Below are 10,871 nucleotides of genomic sequence, written 5' to 3'. Positions count from 1 at the left end.
AGAAAGAAATAGCCAGAAATATCACCAAAGATATTTGTAAGTCCGTCTTCTGCCTGTAACTAATTGGAATACCTAAAATGGGGCTACAGTGTGTCCAGTGAAGGAGGTTTCCTGTGGCCACTATGCATTACATAAGACTACAGATGGAAGCCTGAACCACATCCAGACCTTCAGAGATGGGAAATCTTCCACTTGAAAGGACAAGCAGACCAGCCTGGAGCAGCTAGAAAACCAGAAGATATTTCTTGAAAGAAAGACCTACAGAAAAAATACAAAACAATAAGGGCAGTCTGACTGTTACAAGAATGAGCAAGTTGCTTGCCCAGGAGACATCAAGGGAGGTGGTCGGGTCCTCTCGGTGTAAATCCTCTTCCAAGGCTAAGGTGCAATGGAAACACACGCTCAGGTTGGCAACCACGCATGTCACCCATAAGGGGAAGTGACTGAAGAACATCAATGAAGTGGCCAGTTAACCCCTACATCGTCCATCAGACTACTGTGAACCTGGGTAGAGACCCAGTCGGCCAGCAGCGAGGCAGGACCTGGGACTCATGGGCTCAGAGTCAATGACACAACCTCAGAGGACTAGAGTGGAGAGCAAAGCGTCCAGCTGATAAGAAGAGGGTAGACAGACGCAAAAATACCCACACTTGCAGATGATACCCACTTGACCTGGCTTGAATGACTGGATGAACAGAGCTCAACATGAATAAGAAAGAAGAGGAAAAAGGCGTCATCTGATACAATTTGATAAAGTTGACCTACAGCCATAAATGCAGTAGCACAAAAGAAGAAACAAATCCCTGCTGCAAGAATTATTCCTACCCGCTCCACACAAAGAGTGGACAGGGATGGGCAACTTGGACATTGGCTACCCAAAACGGGGGAAGGGATACAAAGGTAAGAAGTGACTGGCTTACAAGATTTCGAGAGGGAACGTAGATCCAAAGGGCGTGGAGGAAGGTAGAGTCTCCAGTGAATTGTATCCAGCCTGTCCAGGAAGGGCTGATGAAATGAAATGCAGATGGATCTCTTATGATGCAACAGTGAAGAATTGTTATCAGGACTGATTGTGAGGGATGGAAGTGTAAAGGCAGACATTTTATAGCAAGGAGGGGAGAGTGGCTGACTTTGCAGTCCAGGAACGGAGGTCCCTGGGACCATCAAGGGAGAAGAGCTGAGAGCGGGACCCTACCCAGAGAAGCAGTGAGGCCTGAGATGGAGGCAGAGAAGATGACGTGAAGAGATGGAATGGCTGAGGACTTGAGATCCAGAAAGGGAAAGGGGCTGTATGCTGAGGACTGTTGGGGTGCTAGGGGGCAGGCTTGCAGGGTATACCCTTTGGTTGGGTGATGATGCATGGATGGTATGGTAACTATGGCAATGAAACAATGTATGATAGAATAAATGTAAAACTAATGTTCTCCCATGTAAACTATCACACAATTCACAATAAAACATTTATTAAAAAAAAACTCTACACAGAGTCGTTATATATCAGAACCAACTTGATGGCACACAACCTCCATCACCATGGTCAAACCTTTAATTAACTAGCCTCTAATGTGATGGACATATTGTCAGGAGGGACCAGTCCCTGGAGAAGGATATCATGTTTGGTAGGGTGGAGGGTCAGAGAAAAAGAAGAAGACCCCCACCCAGCGAGATGGATTGGCCAAGTGTCAGCAGCAATGGGCTCAACCGTGGCAACAATAGTGAGGTTGGCCCAGGATCGGGCAGTGTTTCGTTCTGCTGTATATAAGGTAACTATGAGTCGGTACCGACTCGATGGCACCTAACAACAACAAAAATGTGATGGCTGGAACTGCAGTTGGGCCTCATACTGCCAGTGGGCTGGATGTTCCCCAGGCATGCCTTAGGGCATTTATCACCAAGGCTGAAAAAACTTTTTAATGTTGCTGGCACAGGGCAGAAGCCAGTAAGCTGAGTGAGTGAGAGGCCAAGGACCAGAGAGAGGACTGCCTTTGGGAATTACTGGGAAGGGGCTGCCCTGACCTAAGAACTGTGTCTTGAGCATTTTTTATCCTAAATTGTGACCTGTTAATGCCCCTCATAAGCCCCATAATTCTGAGTATTGTCTGTGAGTTCTGTGTGGTTATTGCAATACATTATTGTTATTGTGGGAGGGATGGTTGGGGTCAGAACTGGTAAGGAAGGGTGGAGGGTGGTGCGTGTCTGTCAGCCTCGTAGGAGTCAGCCTCGGGCTGATGCTGAAGAGTTTGATTCTTCTTTCCTCTCCTTAAGTTAGAAGAGGTCAGAAACTGCCTCTCCACACCCAGCATTCTACTTTAGTATCCATTATTAAGGATCTCTGGTGGCACAGTGGTTATGAGTTGGGCTGCTAACCTCAAGGTCAGCAGTTCGAAACTACCAGGCGTTCTGCAGGAGAAAAGATTTACAGCTTCAGAAACCCTATGCAGGGTCCCTATGAGTCGTAACTGACTCCATGGCACACCACCACCACTATCCAATATTAAGTGGAAATGTTCAGTGTTCTTTGAGTTTGGGAAACAAAAGAATTTCATAGGGGTCATAGGAGTAAGATGGGGCTGTAGAGTTGATGGGGTGAGGTTTTCCAATGAAATTCTTGTAGGATAGTTGTTGCTACCCTACAAGAGTGAGCAGATACATTGTCATGATGGAAAGAAATGCCTTGGTGCAAACATTACTGGACTTTTTCTTCCCAAAACTCCTTCAATTTTCCTAAAACTCCTTCATCATGAACCCCTGTGTACTTTAAGAAAATCTACCAAGATTACCCCCTTGAAATCCCAATAAACAGTTTCCATAACTTTCTAAACTGACATCTTTGCCCCGCAGAACCTCTCAGAAGTCACTGTTTTTATTGAGTCTTTTTTTTGGAAGGTACTTTAGGGAAACTAAGACAGTCATGGTACTGAGACAACTTGTCTGCAGCCATACACACATTGGAGAGACATGTTTAAATGTGCTTTGTTTGGAATAAATCCATGCATGTATGAATTGGGGCAGTAGTAGCAATACTTTCTAACTTACTGTTGTAATTTTGGAATTGTGATTTCATTCATAATAAGGTACCAAAAAAGTAATATTTAAATGTGAAATGTAGGTTTGTGAATATGACTTTGCCAAATAGCTTCTTGCTCCTTTTGGTCCTAAATATATATATATTTTTTTCTTTAGCTTCAGATGGAAAGATCTATGATGCATACATATTATATCCAAAGACCCTTGGAGAAGGTGCTACCTCTAACTCAGATATTTTTGTGTTTAAAATCTTGCCTGAGGTCTTGGAAAACCAGTGTGGATATAATTTGTTCATTTTTGGAAGGAATGACTATGTTGGGGAAGGTATGTATAGAGTGAAAAAATGAGGTTTATTGTTGTGAAAATAATTTAATGACTAAAGTTGGGTTCCATTTTTCTAGAAAACGCTGGCATAAGTGCACATATTTATTGGCTTTAAGAACCTTCTTGGTGTGTACTGGTATTTTTACATTTTTAAACTGAAAAATATTCATTTGCATCATTGTTGTTGTTAAGTGCCATCGAGTCGGTTCCGACCCATAGCGACCCTGTACAGGGTTTCCGAGGGTGTAAATCTTTATGGGAGTAGAAAGCCTCATCTTTCATCATTATTGGGATAATAATTAATTAATGTATCTGCCATTTTGAAAAGCTTAACGACTCGTTGGACGAAATAGTTCTTGTGTAACTAATAAAATAGTTTGTTGTTATTAGTGGATATCAAGTTGATGCCAACTCATGACGGCCACAGCACGTAGAGTAGAATGCTCCAGTTTTTCCAAACTATGACTTTTCAGAAGCAGATTGCCAGGACCGTCTACAAGGCACTCTGGATGGGCTCGAACCACTAACCCTTCAGGTAGTAATTAAGCACTTAACTGTTTGCACCATCCAGAGATGCCAATAATATAAAATAGGTGTTGTGTGAAAAATTAATTAGCAAGGTTTTTACATTTGTGCTGAATATTCTTCCTAGTCCTCAATGAAATGTTCAGATTCTGTGGATGAACTTTTGAGTTGATCTTTAAAACAGAAAACTCCTTAAATGTTAAATATTGTTGTTGTTAAGTGCTGTCGAGTCAATTCCAACCCATAGCAACCCTGTATAGGGTTTCCGAGGAGCAGTTGGTGAGCTTCAACTGCTGGCCTTGTTAAGTAATGTTAAGTATAAGTGCAGAAAAAGGACCATTTGGAGACATGAGGGGCGGGGAAGGACCACGTGAGATCTTGGTATTATAAAGAATGATTAAAGATTGAATTGTACTTAATGTGTTGTGCTTTATGTTTTCAGACATTGTTGAGGTCATGGATGCAAACATAAAGAAAAGCAGAAGACTGATTATTATTTTAGTCAAAGATGCATTAGGATTCAGCTGGCTGGGCAGTACATCTGAAGAGCAGATAGCTATGTATAGTGCGCTCATTCAAGATGGAATTAAAGTTATCCTGCTCGAGCTGGAGAAAATCCAAGACTGTGAGAAAATGTCAGAATCAATTAAATTTATTAAACAGAAGCACAGGGCCATACGATGGTCAGGGGACTTTACAGAGAAGCCACAGTCTGCAAAGACAAAGTTCTGGAAAAACGTAAGGTACCATATGCCAGCTCAGCGGAAAATGCCTTCATCCACATACAACTCACTGTCTGTAGTCACGAGTCCAGACTCTATGGAAAACTGCCTGAGAGAAGTTCATATGCCTCTTGGGTAACATGGAAAAACTTAGGCAAAGAGTTCTTTCACAGACTCATGTCAAGGTGTTCCATGAATCGTCCTTTACCCCTGAGGTCGCCTGGAATTAGATGGTTCACAGAGCAGGATGTGGTGACAATGGCGGACAGGATGAAGTAGAGTTGAGAGCTTGGAAAGGTCTATAAAAAGACAAGAAGTGATGTGGCCCTTCTCTTAAAGTTTGAACTGCTGAGGAAAATCCCTGGAACAGAAAAGAGCTTGCAACAAAAATGCCATCATCCGAGAGAAGATTTTATGAAGTTGTTTATCTCCCGAGGGACTGAATGGGGACCTTTTTGGGAACTCAGCAGTGTGCCTGCACTGGCCAGCACTGCAGACTTACATGAATGACACCTCACAGAGGAAGTCAGAAATATTCTTGGTGAATTTTATACTTGCCTTGCGTTTTTCATACACACTATACAGCCAGTAGTCAGTTTCCAAATAATGTCATTTCTGTGGACAGCAGGATGCTTCAGGATTCCAAGATTTTAAAATAACCTTAGATTTCTGAAGGAGAGAGTATTTTTTAAAGCTCTTTATATTTCCTTCCTGGATTGAACATCTGCTTTTCTTTATTCACCTGCACTTTACTTGACTTGTTGCTTCTTTGAAGGACAGCTGCTGGTGGTGGTGGTGTGCCATGGAGTCGGTTCCAACTCATAGCAACCTGTATGGGATTTCTGAGGCTGTAAATCTTTATAGGAGGAGAAAGCCTCATCTTTCTCCCATGAAGCGGCTGGTAGTTTTGAACTGCTGACCTTGAGGTTAGCAGTCTGACTCGTAACCAGTACGCTACCAAAACTCCTTGAAAGGACAACTGCTGAGTTCTAATTCCCTCTCTCCCCTCCGTCATATGCACAGCCACAACCTACAGACTAACCACTAACCACCTCCATAAAACTCTTTTTATCTCATCTTACTTAAAAAAAAAAATTAAAAAAAAATCTTAATAATCTTAATAAATCTCCTGAGGGCTTCTTTTTTTAATGAGATCCCAGCATTTCAACCCTACAGCCCTGCACTCTTGCAGTCTGGCTTCTGTGCGTCCGTACACCTTCCCCTTCACTGTCAGACTCAGGTCCCTTGGAGCCTGGCATGCTCTCATGCAATTTTTCACCCAGTTTTCTCTGCATAGAACAAATGCCTTCACCCATTTTCCCCAGCTGACCAGAATTTTACAGAATCTCAAAATTTAGTCCAAAGGCACTATTCCCCAAGAAACTTTGTCAGCATGCCTGCCCTGAAATGCTCTTTCCTCTCAATCTGATTATACTTCCTGTTTGCTATCACTTCCTGAGAAAGATGTTCTTTTTCCAGTTAGAAGTTACGCCCTCTGAGGCAAGACCCTATGTGTGTCTCTTGCCCCTAGGTGCCTTCCACAAGTAATTTGCACATACAATATTTGTATATTTACATTGTACTTTATTGTTTATATGATGTTCTCAGATTATCTTAATTTTTGCAATGATTTTCAGAAAGAGCATAAATGACCTTTTATATATATATATATAAAAGGTCACTTATGCTATATATATATATATATATATATATATATTTTCATTCATTCAGTACTATTGGACCATGGGTTTAAACTTCAATTTCTGGTCCTTAGTCCAGTGCTTTGGTCAGATTAATAAATGCCCACCATCCTGGATGGGCACTTCTGTGAGAAAAAACAAAACATATTTATCTTAGGTGGTGGCTAAGTCTAGGAATACTTGTATTTAAGAAACCTAATTCCAAATTTTTTATGTTGGGATTTTCAAAGATCACATTTAGAATTTTATGAAACCTGTTTTTTATTTTTATACATTGTTTCCCAAAAGCTGGTAGTGTGGCCATTGTTAAGTGCCATTGAGTTGGTTCTGACTCATAGTGACCCTGTATAGGGTTTCTGAGGCTGTAAACCTTTGCCAGAGCAGAAAACTTCCACTTTCTCCTGATGAGTGGCTGGTGGGCTCAAACCGCCGACTTTGTGGTTCACGGTCCAGTGCTTATCTTACAGAGCCACCATGCTCTGTAGAGGTAAATGCCTCTTATTAAAATTAGAATGATTTTAAAAATTTGGGTGAAGGTGAGTAAGAGTATATAAAAAAGTACGTTTTTTAATGGAATGGCAGCCCTCTAGATAGCTAGAGACTCTGGTGAACTACATAACTAGGTGTCTGTGTCAGTTACTGAAACACATATGCGCAGGTTTTTATAAAAACTGTTACGCGTTTAAGCTGTCTGAACAAGGTCAGACTTTCTGTTTTGTGTATTTTTGACAGCTAATAAGGACCCTTAACACAGTGGCTCCAACAATGGCCTCACACATAGCAAACAATTGTGAGGGTGACACAGAACTGGGCAATGTTGCATTCTGTTATACAGTAGGGCACCGTGAGTCCAAACTGACTGGATGGCACCTCATAAGGACAACAATAAGTATCTAATATTACAGGGGAACACAACGTTTTATTCAGAAGAATTTTTTTTTTCCCCTCATAAAAGGTCAGAGGTAGACAAACAGAATTTAGCACACTGAGTGTTTCCATCTTCTTTTCTTGGGTCCTGTTTGACAGCATTGAGTTGGTGTTGTGTTTGAGAGAACTTTTTCAACAAAAATGGCCTTTCTCTTTGGCAGCATCCACAAATGGCACCCTAAAGTGTCATGTTCCAAAAACTGGCTGTGAAGTGCTTAAAAATTATATTCTTTGCTGATGATTCTTAGGGTGTCATCTATAAAGGAGAATGGTGGTGGTGGTGGTTATGTGCCATGGAGTTGGTTCCAACACATAGCAACCATGTATAGCGTTTCCAAGGCTGTAAATCTTTTCTCCCATGCAATGGCTGTTAGTTTTGAACTGCTGACCGTGAGGTTAGCAGCCTGACTCATAATCACTACTCTACCAGAACTCCTAATATAGGAGATTAGCATCAGTAATACCAAGAAAGCCAATTCTGCAATTTAGAATTAGAGGCAAAATTGGCCAGCAACCACGAATTGCAATTAGCATTTCATCTGGAATTTGTTGTTGTTCTTAAGCACTGTCGAGTTGTTTCCAACCCACAGCGATCTTGTGTGGGGTTTCTGAGGAGCAGTTAGTGAGCTTGAACCACCGACTTTGTAGTTCAAAGTGACTTTTCAGTCCAGCACTTTAACCCACAGCGCCACATCAGGACTCCTATCTGGAATTTAGGGAGGGACAAAACCCAACTTGATCAGCGTGGGTGGAGGCTTCCAAACAGGAAAGTGAACTGGCTCTCCTACCTCAGGATAGGGAGGATACCGGAGGAAAAGACTACATTCCTAATTTCATGTGAACTGTGTTTGAGTTTTTGTTTTTCATTTCACCTCTCCCCATTAATGAGGTGTTGCTATACTTTCTGATAATTTGTTTGAAGTTAATTTTAAGGGTTTCCCATTGCAGCAAATTATTTAATTTCCAGTAATTAAAACTGGTTTAGCATAACTGCTACTTTCTCTCCTGCCTTTATTTTATTTTATATTTTCATTAAAGAGAAGGTATTGAACCACTCATAATGACATTTTAGATAAATTATGTTTGCACTGGTTAATGATGAATGTTTTTGTTTTTAACTTGTTTGTATAATTGTGCAGCAAATGCCAGATATTTTTCTATGGTGAAATACCAAATTCATGTACAGCATATATCATTGATCAATGCACTGTATTTGTTTTCCAATAAAATTGCTGAAACCTACTATTGAGTTGTTATTGAGTAATGTCATTTAAATGACTGTTTCTTTGTCTGCTTTTCTTCATTGCTTCCTTGCACATTCCCAGGCCTGCACCAGTATGAGGACAGGTTTCTACCAAGAGAATTTCTGTGAGGAGTCCAGTACTAAATACTGAGTTCAAACCATCACCTAGAGCTCCCACTGTGTACCCTCAACTGTACTCTTGTTAGTTTGCTTACTTCTAAAATGGATTTGGGAGTTCTGCTGTGACACTGTAGGATAAACACTGGGCTGCTAATCGCAAAGTCAGTAGTTCAAACTCATACACCAGATATCCTTTACAGGATCACTGAGTCAGAACTGACTCGATGTCATTTGACAACAACAAGATGGATTCAAATATCTTCTCATTATCCTTTTGCATATCCAAAAACTGATGAGGGCAATATTTGTAAAGTGTGACATTTCACAGGCAGTTTCCATTTATTTTCTCCTTTGACCCAGGAAGTGAATGAAATTGGCAAACTGGGTAACTAAAATGCATGCTCTTTCAAAGTTTACATCTCTACTTATTATCAGAGAGTCCTTTAGGGCGCACACAGTCAGTGTCTCTGTGTTTTAAATTGTACCATTTCCAACAAGTGGGAGCTCTGTCAGGAACTAGGGAGAAAGAGGGAGATGGGGGCTGGTTTAGAGTCTGTGAGAGGTCCATCTAGTTCTTATCATCTCCCTACACGCTACTGAAACAAACAGCCTACCCCAGCTTTCTCATCTATGTTGTTAAGTGCCGTCGAGTTGGTTCCAACCCATAGCGACCTTGTATAGGGTTTCTGAGGAGCAGCTGGTGAACTTGAACTGCTGACTTTGCAGTTCAAACAGCTTTGCAGTATGACGCATTAACCCACAGTGCCAAAGCAGGACTCCTCCTCATCTATTGTTGTTGTTAGGTGCTATCCAGTTGGTACCGACTCATAGCAACCTTATGCACAGCAGAATAAAACACTGCCCGATCCTGGGCCAAACTCACTATTGTTGCCACGCTTGAGTCCATTGATGCTGCCACTTGGCCAATCTATCTCATTGGGGGTCTGCCTCTTTTTCTCTGACCCTTCACCTAACCAAACATGATAACCTTCTCTAGTGACTGGTCCCTCCTGACAATATGTCTGAAGTATGAGAGATGAAGTTTGGCCATCCTGGCCCCCAAGGAGCACTCTGGCTGCACTTCTTGCAACACAGGTCTGTTGGTTCTTTTGGCAGCCCCTGGCACTTTCAATATTATATAGAATGGATCTAATACTGAATTCAGAGGTTGTGTAAGGGTTATAAAGAAGATTAATATACTATGACAATGCCCATTGTATAGTTGTTATTGTTGTGTGCTGTTGAGTTGATTTCAATTCATAGTAATCCTAGAGAACAGAGTAGAACTACCCTATGAGGTTTCCTAGGCTGTAATATTTATGTAGTAAATCGTCAAGCCTTTTCTTCTAGGAAGTGTTGGGGGGCTTTGAACTGTCCACCTTTTGGTTGGCACTTAGTGCTTAACCATTTCACTACCAGAGCTAGTTTGTTAGTATTTCTATGAATAAACTTGGTTCTCTCAAGTCATGTTGGAATTTTCAAATAGAATGAATGTTGTTTTATTGTTAACAATGGATGGATATGTTGTTGCTTTAGAAGAGTTATAAACCATCAATGACAACTGACACTAAAGGAGGAAACAAAGCAAACCTAAAAATCAAGGACAAGGGGGACAAACAAGATGGCAGATCTGGTAGACGTATAGCAAAGAGCTCTGCCAACAACAACACAGAATACCCAACCAAGCAGGCTCAGGGGATGGTCCCAGAACTCTGAACTACATATAAAGGAATACTTAGAAGGTAGGAAGGCTCACAGCCGGGGGAATTTGTGGCAGAAGCAATAAATCTATTGCTTTCTTGTCTGGAACACTCAGCTGCTCCAGGAGCCACCATCTTGGGTGAGACCACGTGGAGGAAGGATCGGAGTGGCCACAGATGCCTGGCAGAACCGCCAAGATAAAGGTGTGGACATTCTTTCTTTTGATATCTGTTCATTGATCCCTAACTGTCTGCGCACCTCCATTCTGGTGATTATAGGGGTGTCTGAGCTAGTGGGCAGCCCAGCCCCACCCTCGGAGGGTTCTACTACACATGCGCACAGATATCCTCGAACTATAAAGAGACAGTTTCCAATTAAAACCAAACAGCCACAGCTGGACCTGAACTGTTTCCAACTAGAAAAAAGGCCTGAACGGGGATTGTGGAGCAGGACAAGCAGACAAAAGAAGAAATAAATTGAAAATTAAATCCTAAGTTAAGTCAAAACGACCAACAGTGGTATCTTGAAACTTCTTAAGAAGAAGAGAGAAAAGGGAAGCCCATTTCCTGATCACATCTACCT

General features: G+C 41.5%; 1 protein-coding gene across 1 annotated transcript in view; it reads left to right on the top strand.

Moving 5' to 3' along the window:
- The window catches only part of IL1R1 (interleukin 1 receptor, type I), a 120,055-nt gene that overhangs the window by 68,124 nt on the left and 41,060 nt on the right, over positions 1–10,871 (top strand). Inside the window, exons 10-11 of the mRNA XM_006870765.1 lie at positions 3,184–3,351; positions 4,319–4,733. Of these exons, the coding sequence (XP_006870827.1) occupies positions 3,184–3,351; positions 4,319–4,733 (583 nt within the window). The remainder of the gene's footprint in view (positions 1–3,183; positions 3,352–4,318; positions 4,734–10,871) is intronic.

This window comes from Chrysochloris asiatica, unplaced genomic scaffold (genome assembly GCF_000296735.1).
Source record: "Chrysochloris asiatica unplaced genomic scaffold, ChrAsi1.0 scaffold00150, whole genome shotgun sequence".
NCBI classification, from domain to species: Eukaryota; Metazoa; Chordata; class Mammalia; order Afrosoricida; family Chrysochloridae; genus Chrysochloris; species Chrysochloris asiatica.
This window is presented reverse-complemented; position numbering and strand designations above follow the sequence as displayed.